The sequence below is a fragment of the Trichomycterus rosablanca genome, chromosome 15, assembly GCF_030014385.1.
Source record: "Trichomycterus rosablanca isolate fTriRos1 chromosome 15, fTriRos1.hap1, whole genome shotgun sequence".
NCBI classification, from domain to species: Eukaryota; Metazoa; Chordata; class Actinopteri; order Siluriformes; family Trichomycteridae; genus Trichomycterus; species Trichomycterus rosablanca.
In genome coordinates this window covers 15,640,495-15,664,270 of record NC_086002.1, presented here as the reverse complement: position 1 = coordinate 15,664,270, position 23,776 = coordinate 15,640,495, and the positions used below count along the sequence as shown (strand labels likewise).

At 38.6% G+C, this 23,776-nt stretch overlaps 1 protein-coding gene across 1 annotated transcript in view; it reads right to left on the bottom strand.

Moving 5' to 3' along the window:
- The window catches only part of mast1a (microtubule associated serine/threonine kinase 1a), a 125,537-nt gene extending 109,181 nt beyond the window's left edge, over window positions 1-16,356 (bottom strand). Inside the window, exons 1-2 of the mRNA XM_063010894.1 lie at window positions 15,778-16,356; window positions 5,100-5,131 (exon numbers count right to left, since the gene is read on the bottom strand). Coding sequence (XP_062866964.1) covers window positions 5,100-5,131; window positions 15,778-15,840 — 95 coding nt within the window. The 5' untranslated portion in view covers window positions 15,841-16,356. The remainder of the gene's footprint in view (window positions 1-5,099; window positions 5,132-15,777) is intronic.
- Between the last annotated feature and the right edge of the window lie 7,420 nt (window positions 16,357-23,776).

Here is a 23,776-nt window from a genome sequence, read left to right as displayed (position 1 = left end):
TGCTTGGCTGGCACACATTCACACCCACGGTAATGAGAGCGACTACAGGAGTCCAATGTGTCAGAACACACACATGCAGAGTCAGAGAGCAGCGGGGCTAGCTCTACCACGCCATGATGCTGCCTTCTGCTTCCACACACACACACACACACCAGCCAGTGTGAAAGCACCAGGATTAATCCACTAATACGGAGAGAGGATGGAGAGAATGATGAGAGAGAATGGAGAGGAGGGGAGGTGCATTTCAAGGGTAACGTGCCAACCCAGGAAGTAAAGACTGCCAGTGGATAAGAGAGACAGAGACAGAAGGAGAGAGAGAAAGAAAATGAAAGGAAGGGAGGGGATCATAGGATGGTTGTCAGCATGTGTGCGTGTATGTGTTTGTAGCTTCAGTCACTCAAAGCCTATCAGAGCAGGAGCTCAGGGCGGTGGCAGTGGTAATGGAAATGTGAATGACTCAAGGGATGGATGAACAAACAGAGAAAGAGAGAGAGAGAGAGAGAGAGTGTGTGTGTGTGTGACAGAGAGAGAAAGAGAGAGAGAGTAAGGATGTGGATGAGAATGATGCTTGCGTTATTAAACCACAAGCTTCCTGGGTGTGTTGCCGACCTCAGATGATAAAATTTCATTGGCTAATCGGACACTTAAGGTAACCTAAACCCATCTCTCTGACCCTCTCTCATTATCTGTGAGTCTGTTTTTCCATGCCATATTGCTTATGAAGTGACATCATCTCCACACACACACACAACCTGCTAAATACACAAACACAGATTTAGGGTGCACTGGGTACAATTTGGCTCTAGTGGTTAAAATGTGTAGTGCAAATATCACTGAAATGTAAATGACCTGTTACACACCCGGCTGTGATTATAGCACAGCTAAGATTCAAACTCAAAACCTTGAGATCTTAATAGTAATGGGCTAGCACATGCTGCCCCATCCGTGCGTCCCATCTCAAGATATTTCTTCAAAAATATATAAATACTGGCAATCATAAAAACAGTTCATAATTGACCAGTCCTATAGAGTTTCTTTTTGGATTGTGTCAGGTCTTAGTAGTTTTGAGGCATTCACTGGAGGGTCAGCTATGCTGAAGTAGGTAGAAATAGGACAGTATGTAATAAGGACAGGCAGGTAATTAGATTCTCCCAAAATTTTTTTTTTTAAAATTAGGCACTTATGTCGTATGGCTGTAAATTACACTAGCTCACTAGTGCTGGGAGTGAGACCGAATCCCCAGTGATGTAATCAGCCATCTACATACAGACTTGACTGGCTATGTCTGAGGAATGGGGGGTGAAGGGAGCCCCAGGCCTCACAATGAATTAGTGTGTTTCTGCATTGTGCTCAGTTGGTCTGGGGGGTGTTTGGGTAAGAATTAGTTGGGGGGTTGGTGGCACCATGACCAGGAAAAAGCAGTGGTAAAACATGAAATGTGAGGCAGACAGCACTTCACTGTTAAAACTGTTCATGCACTAATAAAACTCACTCAGGTCTGGTCCGATTTCTGAGCCATTTATATAAACAAGTGATTTATTTATTATCAACAATCAAAAACTTAAATCTTCCTTACATCTTGACTTTATTTTGTTATTTTATTTATTTATTTATTTATTTGAACTACTTTATCCTAGTTCATCGAGGGTTCTGTTTCACACGGAAAGCCCTGTACAGGGAGCAATCAGTAAACATTTCTATTGGTATTAATAAGGTATATTCTGGGCGACACGGTGGCTTAGTGGGTAGCACTGTCGCCTCACAGCAAGAAGGTCCTGGGTTCGATCCCCAGGTGGGGCGGTCCGGGTCCTATCTGTGCGGAGTTTGCATGTTCTCCCCGTGTCCGCGTGGTTTCCTCCCACAGTCCAAAAACATGCCACCAGGCTAATTGGAAACACTGAGTTGTCCTATAGATACCTAGCCGCTAGATGCACAAACCGGTGCATTGTAGTGCCGGTCCCAAGGCTGGATAAAATAGGGATGGTTGTGTCAGGAAGGGCATCCGGCATAAAAATTTTGCCAAATCAATGCGGATCATGATCCACCGAGAGCCGACCCCGCAACCGAACAGGACAAAGGCCGAGCAAGAAGAAGATTAATAAGGTATATTCTAATGGACTGAAACTACTGTAGAATCACAGATGAAGTAAGCTAGTTAGCTAGCTAATCTGGGCAAATGGCAAGAATGTATGTAAACTAGTTGTGTGGATATGTGACAGATGCTTTGAAACTGACACCTAAACAGAATTAAACAGATAATAAACATATTGTCATACACACACACACACACACACACACACTCCAAAAGACAGGATCTGACAGATGTTAAATGTCACTTTTAGTGAATATCACTGTCATATGGAGATGTCTAAAAAGTTATAAAAACAAAGCTGGAGGGTTAAAAAAAAGACCACACCCACTTTAATCCTGGTCAGGGAAATAAAGGATGCAGAGACTATTTCAGAAACTAGACCAGACATGGTGCCACTGCAGGGTTAGTGACATTGCTAACTAATGCATTCTGCTGTAATTCATTCTTACTGCACACTGTGTAACTGGATAATATAATCCTAACCAGCCACAATAGGATGAATTTGACACTTGTATACAGTCATTCATTTTTCATCTGTACCTGCTGTCTTACTAACTCCTTCACACCTTGCAATGTAATGTTGCCAAGCAACCTCCTGGCATTTTTGAAAGGTGCGAGTACCCAGAGGAAACCCACATTAATAATAAAATAACATGATAAAAATAGGAAAAAGAAATAAACCTAAACTCAAAAATTTCTGGCATCGCTGGTCCCAAGCCAAGACACAAAAGGAGGACACCCAGCAGGACACCCAGCACCATAAAAACAGGGGAAAGGGAGTGTTTGGGGGAACAGGGCAGAGGCCTCTCCAATGAATTGGCACATTGAGACCCAGACCAGGATAAAGCAGTAATAAAACATAGAAATAAAATGTTTTAAAACTTGTAAGTCAACCTGTAGCATTTAGAACAGGTTTCTCACAGTGTATTGTGCTATATATTATATTGATGTAACATGAGGTAATTATTGAAATAAAGCTTTATTTATTTTTTTCATTTTATTAACCATTTCAGATCTGGATCTGTTCTGCATTAGGTCCAGTGCCAACTAGAAACACTAGGCACTGGGAAGAAACACTCCCTGGACAGGGTGCCAACTCATTGCAGAGCAACATACACTCACACATTTCCTTATTCACTCACAACTGGGGACAATATAGAGCAGCAAATTTAACATATCATTTCACTTTAATAAAACAATAATTAAGCATTAAAATGTGCAGAAGTAAAGAGCTGTAGACTTATTTTTAATTAGAAATTAGTAGACACTGAACTAACACCCTTCGAAAATGTGTGTGGCAATGCCTGTTTCATAACAATTGTGCATGTCACAGTGAGGGATTTATTAAATGTTGGGATAATGGTAATTCCCACCAACAGTGGTACAAGAAGGGCCAAGCCAAGAACCGCCAACAGTTTGGCTGGTACTGACAGAAGAGCTACTTGGCTTAAATTGCAGATAATTCGCTGTGGGAACTCAATGGTTGAGGTACTGCACTGATGATCAGAAGGTTACTGGTTCACTCCTAACTTTGGATAAAAGCATCTGGTAAATGTCATAAGTGGTGATGGGGTGAACGTGTACACACAGTGCATCAAAGTCTTCTGTGTATGGAGTAGCATAGTCACAGTCCAGTCATAGTGCTCAAGCTACCCCCTGTCCAGCACCGACTGGTATAAGGAATTCAGTGTAGGTTGATCCACCTCACAATATACAGAAGTTAAAGGAGCTGCTGATAATGTCCTAGTACAAGATACCACTGGACTCATTCAGATGTTATGTGGAATCCATGTCTTCCATGAGTCAGAGCTGTTTTGAAGGCATACTAGGCAGGTGGTCCTATGTCCTACGTGTGGTACCCACTTTATTAGCTGTGCCACAATACCCACAAAAAATAAAAGCATTATCAGTTCATCATGTAAACTGATGCATAAAATGATGAGTAATAAGAAATATATGTGACAAATCAAACAGTCAAACCCTACAACAAAAAACCTTTTTATTTATCGCTGTATTAAATCCTTTTAAAGAGACCTGAACTGGCAGCTGTGCGTGTGATGTGAATGCTTTCATGAAAAAATGCTTTTAGCAGGTACCTGCCCATTACAATTAACAGATCAAACCCAGCACCTGTGCTCACTGTATTATACCAAAAAAGAACAAGTGAACACAAATGAGAAATGAGTGCATATAAATAAGACCAGGGGTGAGCCAGGGAGGATGATACAGCCAAAATCCTCTTTCCCCCCAAGTGTTTGTGTTTCACAATGAAAAGATTTGTAAAGTGACACTGAGCATTAGAAAATCTCTATCTAAATAAAATATGATTTTTTGTTTTCACCCAAGCCCATTAATCTCTGCGGTGCACACCCATCTACCCTCTGATTTGAGCTTGTTCTTAAACAGCTTTAAAACTACTCGGTTTTTAGATATTAGAATGTTGTTCAGCACCACAGACAGCGCCTTACAATTCTTAATCTCCCTGTTAAAGCTGTTCATGCACTCAGGACTCGTCTGATTTCTAAACCATTTATATAAACAAGTGCTCTATTTATTATAAAAAGCTAAAACATTTAATCCTCCTTAAACCTTGACATTAATTTTTATTTCGTTTCATTTTTATCAACCGCTCTATCCTAGTTTGTTGAGGGATTCTGTTCCACACGAAAAACCCTGGACAGGGCGCCAATCTATCGCAGGGCTTCGGTCATCAACCCCCAACACACACACACACACACACACATAGTCAATCAGACATTATTGATACACAAACATGATTGACTATAGCTTTCTGTTGGGGTGGTGGTTACTCCTTAGGGTATTCCAGCCTTGCGACATGTGATTTATGGTGGAACCAGACACGTTGTGACCCTGACCAGGATAAAAGAGTTGTTGAGAATGCAAGAAAATGTAGAAGAATATCACTGCGAAACATTTGTGAAAGTGATATAGAAAATGTGTAGCTCCAATACACAGTTAAAATGTTTAAAAGAAGACAATAACCTACCTGCTGCTCTTGCGTGGCAATGGCAGATCCTTCTAAAGAAAAGAGAGAAAAAGAGAAATAATGAAAGGAAAGAAAATAACAATTGTCCTGTAATGGTTTGTTTACTGTGTTATCCTTTATTAAGGGGTTCATTAAGAGGTTTCAATTCTTAAAGAGAAGCAGAGAAAATCTTTGACAGCACTAAAGGGAGGCCAATCCCCAAAACATTACACCAACAAGGTCACCCAGAAGAGAAAGCTAAATAAGTAGAAATGTCAGTGTTTCACAGAGTCTTTGCTAATGCCCCCTTCTGGTGCAGTAAGGACTCATGCTGAGAGATGATGACCTCACATGCAGTGACTTGCTTTGATGACATCTGTGTGGCACAAGTTTTCCTGCCAACTCTGCTGGTGCCACCAAGCAACTAATGGAGGATTAAGTGGGCAAATAATCTCTGTGGGTGTCCTGTGTGTTTAAATGTGTGTGTGTGTGACACACAAGGTACAAATACACCAGAATTGTGAGAACAGCCCTCTACAGCTGGCATGCTGAGCTTTTTAAAGGGGTTCAGGTGGTGAAGTGGTCAATTATGCAGGGTTAAATCTCAGAGGTTCTAATCTCAGAAGCCAGCCAAACATCTACACATGATTGGCAGAAAGGGGGGAGTAGTCGAAGCCCTGCAATGGAGTGGCAACCTGTCCAGGGTATTTCTATTAACTATTTTTTGCTGCAACGAGACGCTGCTTCCACCTGGGGGTGATATGAGACAATAAACACTCGTGTTGAAAATAAAAGCAGAGTTTACATGGCTGATGTAGTGATCTCTAATTATTTATTTTTTCTGTGTGGCCCAGTAAAAAATGACCCACGGACCGGCCCGGTGGTTGGGGACCTCTGATTTAACTGACAGTTTATATGCAAAGCCGTTAGAAAGAATGCTAGCACTGACCAGTGGCATCAAGAGCTTTTAAGTTTGATGTCTCCAAGCTTGTCGTGTAAACATACTTGTAAAAACCGACCATCTGGTCAATGTTCCATGGAAAACTCTTCCCAAATGTGAATCCTTCCTGTGGCCGAGACAGGGAGTGGTCAAAGATCAGATCGATAGAGGTGTTGGAGGATAAAGGAAATGCCAAGCAGCGTCAGTATTGACAAACCCTGAACCTACTCACGCCACAAATCTGCAGACTGCCAGGAAGCACCACACCATCTCTAACGCCGGCTAATGAATTAGTGCTGGCTTAAATCCCCACAGCGGAAAGAGAGCCCAGCTGTTTATATGATGAATAAAACAAAGGTTGAAAAGCGTGACAGAGATCAATAAAAGGGAAGTTGAAATGCCAGTGCTGAGCCGTCGTGCTAGTTGACGGTAAAGGAGATGACTAAGCGTGTCTAGACTTTCACTAAGTGCATAAGTGAAAAACATGACGAAAATATCAGATTACGATATCGTACACAAATGCACAGAGGCTGGCAAAGCACCACCAAAACAGCAGTAACACATTTAAAGTTACTTTTTAATGTTTTAAAAATAAATAAATAAAAAATAATTAAATACTTTGACTTTTTTTTTTCATAGTAAAAGGCACAACAAAGCAGGAATACAGCCATGCACACATCCCCCCACTAACGGGCGGAGTCGTGTCTCACAAGTGCAGTGCAGGATTAAGCTCCGCACCTGCAAGAATGAAAAAAGAACCCAAGTGCAAAAGGCTTGTCCAAGGTAGAACAATACTGTCTAAAAAGCCACTAATAAAAAGGGGGCCAAAAAACAGAAATAAGGTAACAAAATAAGGTAACAAAAGAAAGACACAAAAACATCCACAGCCTGCAGCGGAGAACGTGGATAGAACAGGGATACGCAGAACTGAGAACTGGTTGTCACAGTATGACAGGCTGCTTTGGCTGTATTGGAAAATGGAAATACATGGAACCCTATATACAAGTCAGGAACAAAAATAAACAAGCGACCCAACCAAGCTCCACTGAGTTAATGCTGAGGAAAAGCGACTTCACACCACATCTGAGGCAATTAGCTCTCCCAAGGTGGTAAAAGTCTACTGGCATCACATGTCAGCGGAAAACTGGACCAGAACAAGCCCGGTGTCACGGTTCCAGACAGGGCAGATTCACCTAACAGTGCAACTGGCAAGAGTGTGAAAGAGAAAACGTGACATATAAGGACTACCACCTGAAGTGAATTAACACTACTGAGGCGCAAATGACTTGTCAATTAGGAGAAACTGACACATCCATCTTATGCACCTCTGTGCCCCCTCTGCCGGCCAAAAACAGCAATGCAGAAGGACACAAATCCAACATGGCTTACTGCCGAAGTCATTCAGCAGCTGAGCCACGTTACAGTCGCCATGTGCATGAGTCAGTTTACTCAGGGTAAATGCCCTGTGGTTAACTGTCACCCTTTTTAAGATGATTGAATGAATGAATGAATTTTAAGTTGATCTACTTTGCAAGATGATACTGCATTAAAGGACTGTTAATAGGGTTATTCAGTAATGTGATACACACTTATACGAATCTGCATGTCCCATGAACCCAGCTGGCTGTTCAGATAAACCTTTTCACCCTTAGTAAGTACAAATCCCTGATGGACAAATGTACTCCCCATTCATCCTTCTCTCCCTCTGTCCATGCAAACATACTTCTCTCTCTCTCTGGCTCAGTGGGCTGTCAGATTCCCATTACTTTCCTAATGGCTCATGAAGAGCATCTACGGCCTGTCCCAGGACAGTTAAATGTCCCTGAAATACAGCACACCCTCAATGACTATCGATCCTGGTACAGGGAAACAAGCATCTTTGATGGTTAGACGTAAAAAACTGTATGTGTACTGCCTAACCCAGGCAAAAGCAAGTAAAAATGAGGAACTATTCGAGTGTAGGCTTTTGAAAGAATCTGTACCCATGTTGTGCAACATGAGCAGGTAATCTCATGTTAAACACTTTACATAATGACCCTGCACAGCCACATAGGGTGGATCGATTCTCACTGTCCTACAGGGCCCTCTGTTCCTCACAAAGTCTTAAAAGTTCTCTTAAGACCTTCATCGATTATCCTAAACATAATGTCCTGCAAAAACGTCTACATACTTTTAGTCACCTAAAAACTGGCAAATGAGCTGCAGCCAAAATTAGTCACAACTTCATTTACCTCCTATGGAGCGCTAATAGAGGACATCATTTCTTGGCAGGGATTTATGCATTGTTTCTCCCAATATAATCTACAATACTACTCACAGCTGCTACCAGAGGATCTCAAATGTGACCAAGACCTAAACAGACTTAAAGCCTTCTGGTTATAAACATTTACAAACTGTACAGTTTTATTTTTATTTAGAAATGAATGGTGGTTTTGCCAAACAGTCTAGCAATTGGGAGGTGTACTTATCAGTGCGCTCTCAATGTGTCAGGAAAGGTATCTGATGTAAAAACTGTGCCAGATCAGGTAAGACAAACAGAAAAGGCTGTTCCAGCTTTGCTATGATTTTGTGCACAAAGCAAAGTTCATAAGTAAGGCCCTACCTAGTTTACGGCTGTGAAAATCACGCGTCACGGACCGTGAAATGAGCCTTTTTCTGTGTAATATGCAATTTGCTTTGAAATTTAAAATTTGTTTGTGTTAAGTGATGTATCGTTTTTCATTCACTTAGCACACGTGTCCCGCAAAGTAGCCACATCCCGCCACTAGATGGCAGTGTTTCCACATCAGCGTTTAACTGAGGCGGTTTTCCAACAAGTGATGTTGAGAAATATTTACAAATAATCCCAAAATGTACAAGAAGAGAAAATTGAAGCAGAAGGAAGGTAATTTAATGAAAGGTGGGAAAGTGAATACAAGTTTGTGCTTCAAGAAGAAAAACCGGTACGTGTCTGTGTCTGTGGTAAAGGAGTACAATATAAATGTAGATATACATTATAAATATACAGTATAAATATCCACCATAATGCAGATGTGGCCCTCTGAGTTTGAAAATGAGTTTGTCACCCCTGACTGATAAAATATAAGGCAGTCCTAGCAATCATACAATAATTAAGTTAGACTTAAACAGACTTTTCTGTGGCGTAGTGTGCTGACAGTGTTTGATGTGTTTATGTATTGAGTACATTTTGTCCCTTTGGATTCCATAATCAATAGAAAAGTGTGCTTCTCTACACACATGATCATCTCTGTGCTGCACCTCAAAAGAACAAGCCAGTAAAGTATAATGCTTCCAATCATTTGTAGAGTTTATTTCTTACTTTAAAAAACTCACCAAACTCTAAAGACGCAAAAAAGCAATCGATTAGACAAAATGTCCAAGATATCGAAGTGTAAAGCAGCTAAAACACTATTTAAATAACGGACTTTGGAAAACTCCCAACCGATTATGTGGACAGGGAGGGGGTGTCAAAACACAGATGAGAATTTTCATCTTTAAGACAGAACTGTAGGCGGTAGGCTGTGCTGTGTATTGTAGCTTCCATTTATTCTGTCGTTCAATTTAAGAGTGTTATTTAATGTGCCGCTTTTCTTTAAAAATTCATGAAATCTGTGATTTTTGAAAAACGAGGTTCATGAATATAAGCAAATTTTACTGTGAATTTAGTAGGGCCCTGTTCATAAAATATGGTTTGACTTTACACTGGCCTGCCCAGAGCCCTAACCTTTACCTGCTGAATACCTTTGGGATAAATTAAAATGTTGATTGCAAGTCATGCCTTTTGTCCCTTCTTTTCTGTAATAGCTCTAAAGTAAAAAGCATTACATCAATAGGTGCACTAACATGCCCCTTTGAGCAGTGCAAGGGCAAAATAAAATAGCCTCGTAAATGAAATAAAATACAATAGACAACTATGCATAGAACACCAGAGCACAAAGTGAAATCATTTCCTTTACCAAGTTCAGTATTTGGGATACCAAACATGCTTCACCTGGTTTATAGTATTATATTATATTGTATTATATTAATGTTGTTCTGTTTTATAACTAATATATATTAATTATGGTTATAGTAATGGCTCTGATGGCATTATATTGCTGTGCTTTTGTCACCTTTAGTTAGAACACTGCATGCCTAGTAGCTTATACATGATTTCTTTTTTCGAGAGTATGAATACAGGCCTAGCCAAATTCAAATTCCTCCAACAGTCCAAAGACATGCAAATGAGGTAAATTGAAGATACTAAATTGTCCATGACTGTGTTCGATATATCCTTGTGAACTGATGAACCTTGTGTAATGAGTACCTACTGTTTCTGTCATGAATGTAACCAAACTGTAAAACATGACTTTAAAATCATAATAAACAACATAAACAAACTGACTGTTCATGTCAAATATAATACTTTTTAAAATACTTTTAATGTAATTTAGGACCAGGTTTTTGCAATATTTATGTTGCCGGTAAGCAAAATGCAAAATGTAAGAAACGAATGCCAGCTCTGTGCTTTCTTAGAATTTATACTTAGAATTTATTTTCCTGGTGCATTCATCAACTAGGACCAAAAATAAAATAAAAACAAAAAATATTTTAATTTGTTTTGTTCTTTTTCTTTATATTAACTGGTTTACTGTAGTAAAAGTGTAAAAATGCATGTTCATAAATTTACTTCAAGTAAAAAATAAAACTATTTATCTGTTTTCTTTTTCAGTCTTGAAAACCTGTTTCTCTTTTTCATGGCCACTTGACGATGCTTTAGAAACACAAGTTTTACCGATGTTTTGCTTCCCCATTATGACATTAACACTTTAATTAATATGATTCTCATTCCTCCACCATAGTGGTTGCGCACTTTTTAATTTGTAACATTATTAGTTTAATCATAAATGACCATTATTTTAATGTTTTAAGGATAAAAATATAACTGAGTCCTCTTCTTGTATAATATAAACGCTGTCTTTTAAATCCTTATTTCAGCAGATCCTTTAATTCCCAGATGCACCTCTGCTGCTTTTAATTCCTCCCAGGCTTTGTGCTTTTCCAAACAGAATACAACTGATGTTAGAATCTAACACACAGGTTCCTTTATCTTTGCTTTTAGCAGTGAAATGGCAAAATGCAAATACGAATTTACTGTTATGATCACTGTAACGAATCATTGAAATGTTTAACAGTGACCCCTAGTGACCCCTAGGGGACAGTGGTAGCCTAGTGGGTAGAGCTTTGGGCTATCAACCGGAAGTTTGGCGGTTCAAATGCAGGCTCTGCTATGCAGCCACTGTTGGGTCCTTGAGCAAGGCCCTTAACCCTGTCTGCTCCAGGGGCACCGTATGATGGCTGACCCTGCGCTCTGACCCCAGCTTCCAAACAAGCTGGGATATGTGAAGAAAGAATTTCATTGTACTCTACATCTGTATATGTATATATGACAAATAAAGTTTATCTCTAGTCTTGCATAAATTACGCCATATTTTAGATAGATAGATATAGATAGATAGATAGATAGATAGATAGATAGATAGATAGATAGATAGATAGATAGATAGATAGATAGATAGATAGATAGATAGATAGATACTTTATTGATCCCGAAGGAAATTAGAGCATAGGAAATTTAGGCATGGATGCGTCTAATTCTGTCATATAAGTCAACAATTTGGGAACTCACAGTACAATCAAATATATAAACAATATAATAACATTAAAAAATCTAACAATACTCAAGTGATTTTCAGATGAGTCTACTTCATTCGTTTCATTACACTACCCATTTCATGCTGGTGTGTTGAGGACAAAAACGCTAAGGCAAAAGGTAAGAATTTACATTTAACAGGGTGCCAATCTCAGGGTTCTGCACCATTGTGCTGCCCCGAAAACAACTTAAAAGGAATGTAATCAGAAGGAAGTGAGTGTGAGTTGTTTATTTTCTAAAGCGTGGTATCTTAAACACAGTGACATCTATGTCTAAGAGTAGACATAGATGGATTTGGTGCAACAACAATTCTGCCGTGCCTTTTACAATAACGCAGACAAAGAAAACAGGACAGTTTCAGTTCAGCTGTTGATTCAGACTGGCTGCTTTACATTGTTTGCATTGTGTTTTAAGATTGTTTGTTTCTGCAGTCCTCCATCTGTGGGCAGACAGAGCTGGGTCACAGGGTGAAAGTGAAAACAGAAATGCTGTACACTGGCGTGGGTGTGTGTAAATCTGAATATAAACATGAATACACACTACTTGCAATCTAACTGTCTTAATGCTTTGTGAAATCTGTAAAAACACTTATTGCAACTAGCAATCAGTAAAAAAAAAAAAGGACAATGGAAGCAATTTGACAAAGACAAAACTCATAAATGCCACAAAAATGAAAACCCAGTGCAGTTTTGTGATAAACAAATATATTTACATTCACAGCATTTGGCAGATGCTCTGATCCAGAGCGACTTACAGAATTGTTTATAAACACAACTGCAGAACTGATTAGAAGAAATTCTAGGTAGAGGAACAGAATGTTTTAAAAGCGAAACTCTAGGTAGAGGAACAGAATGTTTTTAAAGTAATAGTAAATTAAGGTTCATTTCCGTTTAAGTACTAAGTAAAGAGGTGGGTGCTTAGTCATTTTCATAGAAAGCAAGAAACTCTTACATTTGTACATACAAGGAAAGGTCATTCCACCACCTGATTGCTGGAACTGAGAGAAGACTTGATGCCTGTCTTCCTTAAGTTCTGAGGTTTGGATCAACACAAGCCAGACTTGTGACTTAAATGGTGCAAAATACAAAACAGAATTTCAAAAATGCTTTCAAATAGTTTGGACTGGTCTGTTTGGTCCATTTTTTGGGTTTGTATGTAAGCATAAATGTCTTTATTTATATATGGGCAGCTACAGGAAGCTAGTAAAAAGTAAAATGTATAGTGGTGGTTCTTCTAGCACTGTATATAACAAATGTATATATTTACATGTTTAGCATGGCACACTGTCTTTAATGAATGAATAAATAATTACTTTGGCTGCTAGGTTAGGCATTGTCACAGCGGATCAGTGTGAAGTACAGTGGTACCTTGTAACTCAACATCCCCTAAACTCCAAATTTTTTAAACTTGACACCCTTCTTGGAGACATTGGAGACATACTTAAAATTAACAATGAACAGCCACTTTGTCCAGCGCTCGGCTTGAGCTGTGCAGTGAAACGTCATCAAGGTGCACGTATGAGACGAATCTGTATATTTGCGTGGAATAATCATCTAATCCACTCTGAAAGCTCCACATGTATCTGTGTTTAACTGGATTTTCCTCCTGTTTCACTTTAAACTTGTGTTATAGCTTGGGGTGCTGTGAAAATCAGCTTTTACGAGCCTAAAACGCTTATCGAAAAAAAAAATTTAACGTATATACTAAACAAATGACACAGGAACACTAAACTTCTCTTAATTATTACCGCTCATAATTTCTCTCCACTAATGAAATTCCTCATTCGTTGTGTTAGTACAATAAGTGAAAAAAGAGCAAATGTCAATTCTCATGTGAATGTGCCTTTACAGAACAAAATACACTATTCCAAAATCAAGCATCTCCACGATTAATAAGCATAAGGAAACAATAAAGAAGTAAAGCTAAAGTGCAGGTTTTATTGTATTTTTATATTGATTTGTAACTATTTGTAACTGTTGTTTAATTCAGGGCTCTAGAGTGCGACCAATTTGGTCGCACATGCGACCTAATTTCTCAATGGTGCGACTAAAAAAAATCTTAGGTCGCACCGGTGCGACCAGGCGTCCGAGGGAAAAAAAAACAACAGACACACATTAGGCCAATATCATGGTCTAAACCAATCAGAGATGGTGAAGGGCGGGACAATATTGTAGCGGTGATATGTGAGCGACATTCAGCTCAGCCAATCAGAATGCAGCACCAGGTTTATACACGTGCGTTCGGACTTTCTGCAGTAAGTTTAGTTTTGTATATGAGACTTGCCGGATGTCCCCAGAATGGAAGTTCGGGTTCTGGAGCTCGGCGGTGTAAAGTGCTGTAACGCTCACTTAAGTCCTGACTAAACAGTTAAAGTGACTCGACCCTGTCGTGTGCCTTTATTCCCACACCTCCACCACCGCACAGCAAAAGACCCGCAGCATCCCCACCGGACAGCGGCTAGGTGAGCCGACCCTCTACAGTAGCAAGGGGCTAATGCTAGCGGTAAAGTGCGGCGATAGTGAAAGTAAAAACACGACAATGTTTACGTTAAGTAAAATATAAAAATAACTAAAAGACCAAAATATATTGCAATACATGTAGTCAAAATACGCAGTGAGTGCACCGCAAGCGATTTTGGGAATCTGTGTAAAAGATCCAGTAAAACCGATAATACAGTATAATGCACTGCATTTAAGATTACACTCTAACACTCTAGAGCTCCATACACACACACACACACACACAAACATATACATATAATTTTAAATATACACACACATATACTGTAAATAGATATACACACACATTTACTCTATTATTATTTTTATAATTTTTATAAGTGTGCTATAATTAGTCTGTAATACTATAATTAACTGTAAAGAAGACAGTGGCCGGCAATAGTGTATTTGTGACTGGTTCTAATACATTTTGAATTGAAAGGCTGAAAAAGCCCAATGCATCTATAAAACATTACATGTGGCGATAAATGCACTGCCCAAGTGTCCCCTCTCCCCACTGCCTTTTAGTGGCAGGCAGCAGCAAACAGATCATCAGACGAGGCCATGTTGACCAGATTGTTAGTTATTTACAAGTCAATATTGCCTGTATGGACAGTGATTTAAAAAAAAAAAAGTGAACCTGTAAAACTGCGGTGTTAAATGCGATGCGGTCGAAAATTTGGGTGCAACTAACTTTTGTGCTGGTGCACCTAAGAAAAAAAGTTAGGCGCACCAGTGCAACCAGTGCAAAACGTTAGTCTAGAGCCCTGTAATTGTATTTTAGTTTTTATATTATATTTGTTTTATTTTCAGTGTATAAGTGTCAAAAACAACCCCATTATTTAACAGGTTTCCCATACATTCTTATGGGAAAAAATACCTTGAAACTCAACGCCTTTAAAACTCAACGCCACTCCCAGAACCAATTGATGTCGAGTTTCAAGGTACCACTGTACATCATACGGTAAGATGTTATACATTAATTGTATAAGAAATGTGGTCCTAAATTTAATTTCATTTTATTTTATGTTTTATTACCATTTTATACTGGTCAGGGTTGGGGGTTGGTCCACTTTCCCTGAAATCACCATGTTCAATGCCAGTCCATCACGGGGACCCCCAAATTATGTTCAGCTTTATTAAATAAGATTAGATGGGTACGGGAAATCAACGCTCAACTGATTTTTTTCTGTGATCAGAAACATTAACACATGTTGTACTTGAAAAAACAGCTCTAGTCTCTAACTGTACTCATACAGTGTGTGCTAATAGGGTGTGTTCCTAATAAAGATGCCAATAAGTTTAAACTATGTTTAAAAATCCCAACAACATGGCTACACCTGCTATACTCATACCAGTGCAGCAAATATATTATAGTCATTGAAGTCATGAGAATAGTCAATCACCCAAACATAATCTGGTCAGTGGGGGTCTCATGTGGCTCTGTTTCTATTAATAATCTGGGTACAGGCGGTGACAGTGTACAGAGCAACCCAAAAGCTACAGTCAGTAATTGTACCTACAAAGCCTTCGGTGAGTGCATGCTGGCAAACCAAAAAGCGTTCTTACCTGCATGTTTCGCCGGTGTATAACCCCGGAAACATCCGCTGTGCTACCAGCTCTCTCGTTCATGCTGGTTTCTTTCACTGCTGAGCAGTCCGACAAGTGCTCAGCTTCGGACACCCATAGCCGGTCAACATGTCAGCGGATGTTTACCACACATTTAATTATACAGAATTTCTCCAGGGTGTATTTTTTCTTTCTTTGACAATTAATATTAGGTTAAATACTCAATACGTTCGCAAAGCTCCTGTGCTCTGTTAGCCACCTATGCTAATTCCTCCGTTCAAGCATCACTGACGAACTAAACAAACCTGCAACGGGGCGAGGAATCTCACGCGCTCGTTATTTTAACGGTCGCACTAAAGGAACAGCGCGAAACGCCCAGTGCTTTCAAGTTCCTCCCGTGAGCTCAACTTGTAAATTAAACAGAAACGATTGCTTTTAACGGACATTTTGGTTTCTATATGTAACCTGTATACAACAACCCACTCAGCGAAATCTATATTATAATGAACTATGTGTACTTCAGTCAGAGAGAGAGAGAGAGAAAGAGAGGAGAGAGAGTCCGGTGGTGTTCAAACCGCAAAATGCCGCCTACATAGTGTTAGACGCCTTCTATGGTAACTATGGAAACTTATAAAGCGTTCCATAGCGAAAACACACTAGTCACTAGTCAGTTTGCGGTTTGGAACAAAGCCCAGTCTCCTACGTGCAACTAAACAAACCTGGCGCAGTGGTACCCGGACAGAGGTAGCCACGTATTAGAAAATCTTAATGAGCCATGTATGTTTAAAATTGATTAATTTGCAATGTAAGTTTCTTTAAAAAAGGCTTACACAGACTTGTAAATGTATTTCCTTTCTTTCCGCACATGCCTTTGACCCACCCATAATGCTTAAAATGTGTCCAGTTGAGGAGCACTCGCCTAGATGATGCCCAAAAGATAATAAAAAGAACTGAATGATCGTCATTCATTTTCAGTGATTACTTCATGGTGGTCGGTGGGAGGGGGGTCCTGTGCCTCCTGAAAACAATTGGTGCAGGGCAGGGAAACAAACTGCCCATCCAAAACTCACTCATTCATTCATTCACTCCACCTTAGAAGGTCCTGGGTTCGATACCCAGGTGGGTCGGTCTGGGTCCTTTCTGTGTGGAGTTTGCATGTTCTCCCCGTGTCCGTGTGGGTTTTCTTCCGGGTGCTTTGGTTTTCCTCCCACAGTCCAAAGACATGCAAGTGAGGTGAATTGGAGATACAAAATTGTCCATGACTGTGTTTGATATAACCTTGTGAACTGTTGAACCTTGTGTAATGAGTAACTGTTCCTTTAATAAATAAAACCAAAGTGTAAAACATGACGTTAAAATCCTAATAAACAAACAAACAAACATTCACTCCACCTATGGATGATTTACTGTAGCAAATTCACCCTCTGCCATGTTTTTGTGAGGTATGGAGGGAAAAAAGTGACTACCTGGAGGAAAGCCATGGGTGCATAGCAATAACGTAAAAATGTACAAATGTGGTCAGGATCAAATCAAGGTTTCCAGAATCAAGGATACACACCACAAATGTGCAATTCTAACTGAAACAAAGACAGGCTGTTCTAACCACCTACTCCACTTCTTATACTGTAGTACTATCAATTATAGCACTGTAGACAAACTGATGTCTAATGTGCGTGTGTATAAAATGCTATATGTTCATATGTATGTGTGTGTGCTTGTATGTGATTTTTAAATGATGGAGACGTGCATCCTCCAGAGGAAGTATAAAGTAGAACGTGGTATCAGGGGATCAGACTGATAACCGATAATGCATCCTGGCAACGTGACGTCGTCACACAGAGACAGTCAGTCTTGCAAATGGCTTTACAAGCTTTGCTGCCAGGTTTAATGGTGAACATTTCAGACATGACAGCTATTCCCAGCAGTGGAGGTAAGACCATTAGGAGCAGTGGGGAACGTCTGAGAGTGGTGGACTTTAGACTCATCAAATGAGCAGAGGTTTATTCTTGTTTACTCTGTTATGCAGGTTTTATGTGGTATGATGAATGTTTAGTGGAACACGAAGCATTCGACATTTCAAATAATATAATGATTCTTTCAGAAAATATCTAAAAGTCTTTTAAAAACACATTGTGGTTCATAGTTGATGGTGATTAAAAAATTATTTGATGAAATATCAAATGTAAACATTTCCGTTCAAATGTAGTCAGTCATCAAAAACATGGTTGGTGTTTGACATTAGATTTTTTAATTTTATACTGAATGTACAAAGCTAAAGCATGTTTTTGGACTGTGTGAGGAAGCCCACACAGACATGGGGAGAACATGCAAACTCCACACAGAAAGGACCCAGATCGCTCCACCTGGGAATTGAACCCAGGATCTTCTTGCTGTGAGGCAACAGTGCTACCTACCGAGCCACTGTGCTGCCCATTACAGAAACATGCAAAAGGTAAACTGAAAATTCTGAACTGACCATAGGTAGAGGCTTGCATCCTGAGTTTCTGGTTGGCATTAGACCTACTGAGACCCTGATCAGGATGAAGCTAAAATAAAATAAATAAATAAATATAATTAAAATAAAATAAATAAATATAATTAATTCCCTGTTTTTTCCTGTATTTCCTAATCATTTTACTAAATTCTTTTTGTAAATCATTATTTAACATTTATTATTATTAATATGATTATTTATAAACATTATAGACATTAATTATATCATAATAAACATTTACCTTAATGTTGAATGAGGAGTTTTATTTACTTTACCTGGATGCAAATAAGAGCAAGAGAGCTTCCCACAGAGGAAAGGGCTTATTCACAAACAGAACACCTAATCTAATTATCCAGTTATCACAATTAACTGAATAGATCAAGACCGGAACTGTTCTCAATCTGGAGTTCTAACCAGAACGCTGTGGCATTTATGACCCTTTGTCTTTCGGCTATTTCTAGCATCATGACTGAGGCTCTACACTAATCAGCCTGGACTGTAACATGACACACTACATATAAAACAGCACAAATAATGATTCATATATACTGTAGATCAAAGCCCTAATAAAGTTTCATCCCACTGACCAGTTCATGTCTTGAGAAAAACAAAGTACTCATACATGGTCATATTGTACTGCTGTGACTCACCATAGAAATTCTGCAATAATGCTTGACTGGAATGAAACTGGAATGTTCGAGTTGACAGAATTTTCAGACTTCATTATTGATGTCATCATAACCCAATCAAAACCCAACAAAAAAATCAAATGTTTTTGGGTCATTCCTACAATTTGGTGCCTTTTGTGTCCCCAATACTGATCATTGTATTTATTAAGTAAATTTTAAACAATACAATTTCAAAACATCTTACTGAAATAATTTACACTTTCAAATAGTAAACGCAATGTTTTCTGCCCCCCCCCCCCCCCCCAAATAAAATTACTGTATACATACTAAACCTTGGATTTTTTTTCTTTATGAGTTTCATTTTTTTGCTGATTATAAGGGTTTTTCACACGTCCCTCAAGTTGCTGTCCACCCTGTTATTTCTTACTACTGTCTCTTAAAATGAAGAGCTGTTTTACATACTGACATCATTTCCTGGAGCTCGCGTGATCTTTTTGGAGGGAAAAGATGAGTGGCTAACTCCTCATTTTAATGTTGTTTTTTTCACATTTTATCCTAAAAGTATTATATGGTCAACCATAACATGTCCACCCTGTTATGGGACATATGAGAAAAAGCAACACGATTTGATTTTGCTCAATTGCTAGCTAATGGCTAATTTTATGTAATGAATGTCCACTCTGTTATGGTCCACCCTGTTACAACCTAATACATAATGCACATAACAGGGTGGACGTCCCAGTGTATATGAGGTGCGTGTGTAATTTATATAGCTTTATTATTCAGTTTGTTTATAATAATAACAAATATTGATATTATGTAGCATCCTTTAAAGAATGGCCTTAAGTGCAGCTAAAAGACAGAAACACAACAGTTACGCATTTGTCCGTAACAGGGTGGACATCCTGGGTCAGAGACTGCATAAAAATGTTTTAATAAAACCTACAGTTTGTGTGCTTGAGCTTGACCAATATTAGTTTGGAAAAGTATAACATGTCCTTTTTATAATAAAACATGAAAAACAAATAAAAACAGTGTTTCATTTTCAAGTTTTAAGGTCCAAAAGGCACCCAATCCCAGGAATGACCCTTTTATGTTATCTTTTATCTTAAAAATTACCACACAAAATCTTGTGATTACTGCTGCTTATCCCCAATTGTTCAAAATAAAACAATAATAAATTACATTTAGAAAAGGAAATTGTGAGGCAATGCTCAACAATATGACAACTCTTTACACCAAGTTCCACTCAAATTCCATTATGAAAGTGCTATTACTTCATTATCTGTCTTATAAGTAAACCGTCTTTCATAGACGTCTTCCAATGAACTTTAACAATTAGCATTCTGTAGTAATGTTAGTTTGAATCTTCACTTATGTTATGTTATGTTACTGAGAGCTTTTGTATGTTACTGTTTTGTGATGCAGAACCTACGGTGGCCGAGAAGTGCAAAACAAATTTACATTTCAGAAAACAAAATTACAAAAAAACAAAAACAAATTTACAACAAAAGCAAAAACAAATTTACAAGTGCTCGGGTACCCAGTGTTTGTAAATTTGTTTTGGCATATGTAAAAGTGTTTCAGCACTTGTAAATTTATTTTCGGCATATGTAATTTTGTTTTCTAAAATGTATATTTGTTTTGCACTTCCCGGCCGCACATTTCTGACGGAAAAGGCAGGGACAATAAACCGGAAGTGCGTGTTGCTTACCTGCTGTCAATCAAACTGTTTCTCAGCGATAAAGTGAACAGAGTTTGTGATGGTGACGATAAACAAGGTTTTGTCTAGTTTGTGGAAATCATTTTATCCAGTTGACCCGCTATTGTTTTTCTTGTGGAAAGTTTTGTGCAGATGTTTAGACGTGGCGTGTGCATCTCTATTTACCGTCCGCTCTTCTAAACATCTAAGGAATTCCCACAAGAACAACAAAAGCGAAATAATGAAAATAATTAACACAAAATGGACAAAACATTGTTTATTAGGGACGGAACATTTGATACCGAGGCTTGTTGAAGCTTGTTTCACTTTTGTAACACTGGACTCAGCATGTGCGGGACTGATGAAGCTTTGTGCTGTGTTTTATCTCACTCACTATATAAGAGACAATCAAACCAGGGTTACCCACCGTCCTGTAAAATACACAATCCTTCTTTATCTGGAGACTAAACGCCGCGTTCTGTATTGAACTGATACAGGACGCTTTGTTCCGTATTTTTATCAATGGGAGACGGTGTGGTGTATAAAACAGAAGGAAACTGCTGCTTAATTCATTATATTAAGTAGTGTTCACTTTTATTCTTAGTAACGTGACATAACCTGTTTAATACACCGCTGTATGTGTAGCACAGTGGGCGGAGTGCGTTGTTTTGCCTAAAATATGATTCTGACTTATTATAAAGAATGAAAATAATAAATTTTAAACACCATAAATAAAACCTTTGTTCTCATGACTGTGTAAGGTCCCCCCCTGATGCTATAACCAGCGCACACACACCGTTACTAAGAATAAAAGTGAACACTACTTAATATAATTCCCTCTGTCTCCCATTGATAAAAATACGGAACAAAGCGTCCTGTATCAGTTCAATACTGAACGCGGCGTTTGGTCTCCAGATAAAGCAGGATTGTGTATGTTACAGGACGGTGGGTAACCCTGGTTTGATTGTCTCTTATATAGTGAATGAGATAAAACACAGCACAAAGCTTCATCAGTCCTGCACATGCTGCTTTAATATAAGCTCCGATACACTGAGTCCAGTGTTACAAAAGTGAAACAAGCTTTAAAGCCTCGGTATCAGATGTTCCGTCCCTAATAAACAATGTTTTGTCCATTTTGTGTTAATTATTTTCATTATTTCGCTTTTTTTGTTCTTGTGGGAATTCCTTAGATGTTTAGAAGAGCGGACGGTAAATAGAGATGCACACGCCACGTCTAAACATCTGCACAAAACTTTCCACAAGAAAAACAATAGCGGGTCAACTGGATAAAATGATTTCCACAAACTAGACAAAACCTTGTTTATCGTCACCATCACAAACTCCGTTCACTTTACCGCTGAGAAACAGTTTGATTGACAGCAGGTAAGCAACACGCACTTCCGGTTTATTGTCCCTGCCTTTTCCGTCAGAAATGTGCGGCCGGGAAGTGCAAAACAAATATACATTTTAGAAAACAAAATTACATATGCCGAAAATAAATTTACAAGTGCTGAAACACTTTTACATATGCCAAAACAAATTTACAAACACTGGGTACCCGAGCACTTGTAAATTTGTTTTTGCTTTTGTTGTAAATTTGTTTTAGTTTTTTTGTAATTTTGTTTTCTGAAATGTAAATTTGTTTTGCACTTCTCGGCCACCGTAAGAACCTCATGAAATCACATCTTATAAATATTCAGCATCATCTGGTATCACAATTATGGCTACAAATGCTAGTAATCAGTCGTTACTGTCTTGTTTTTACTGTATTCTATGATTTCGAAGCACATGACCTGATGTTAGCATTTTGTTTTAGCACTAAAAAGTCTGTCCCTGAATGTTAATCAGATTCATTATAAAATAAAGTCCACCTGCCCCCTGTCTGATATGTTCATTAGTCTAGTCATTCTCTGGCAAGAGAATTAAACCCAGACATGTCTGAATAAGTGATCCAGGTTTAGCTCCTTCATTGATGGGCAGCCTGCCCATTGACGTAAGTTACCTTGTGGCTAGTTAAGGGGATTTAATGTATCGTAAGACAGGGTTAAAGCAGGTAGGGTAGGATTTAAATAAGTTGTGAGTAGAATGAGGTGGTTTCTGTCCTGACAGGACTAAAGGACTTAAACATTATTACTCTGAAGCTAAAGGCTAAAGACATTCTGCTCTTGAGAATCATCATCATTAAGAATCAAGAATCTTCAATTCTTTTCAGAACAGGATATTTTTTTCATGTCCTCTGTCAACCCAACCTAAACAATCACATTTTTGCATCAGACCATCTTCCAGATTTGGAAGCTATTCAATCATTTCCTCAAGTGGAGATTATCAGCAGTTTACAGATCTAACTTTAAAGTAACCTTCATTGTTTGCTCACCGGAAAATACACCTGATGTCCATCTAACTTTCAGAAGAAAAGAAAAATACTTTTAATTTTATATCGAACAATTATTGTATTGAAGATCCTGAATTGCCTAATTAAAGCTATTGCTGATGTCCTGAAGAACTGATGAAGAACAGCTCTTGGATAAGACGATTAACAGTTCAAGGATTCAACTCTAAAAGATTCTTCATTCCTCAACTGGAGATAAACCTGATGTCCCAGATCTATCTAACCTAAAGAATCTTTGATGAATCCTGCTCTTGTGTTGCTCTATCACTGATGTAGGATTCCAATTTTGGACCATACTTGATTGTTTTTTGGACAATACTTGATTGTTTTTTGGATAATACTTGATTGTTTTTTGGACAATACTTGATTGTAAGTTGGTCATATCTGTGAAGTTATGGAGGGAATGATGCAGGCTATGTCTGGGGCAGAGAATGTCTTACCGCAAAAGGTAATTAAAGTCGCATCCAGAGGAGCTTCCACTCACTTTGTTGGAAGCACTTTAGTCATCCTCTCCTCCTATGCAGTTGCTACGCTAGCCATGAACTGTGGAAAGAAACTTCAGGATAAAAAATATAGACCAGACCCCATGTAGAATCTCTTGGACTCAAAGAATGAACTAAAACAGCTAAATAGTCTTGCATTGTATAGGCAATCTTACTGCATTAATGAGTATTGTTTAGTGATTAGATTAATTATTGTCACTGTGTTTGTTACTGTAAATATGTGTTATTCCTTGCGTCATGTTGTTGTATTTAAGAAGTTTCACATGTTCTCCTGACGGGTTT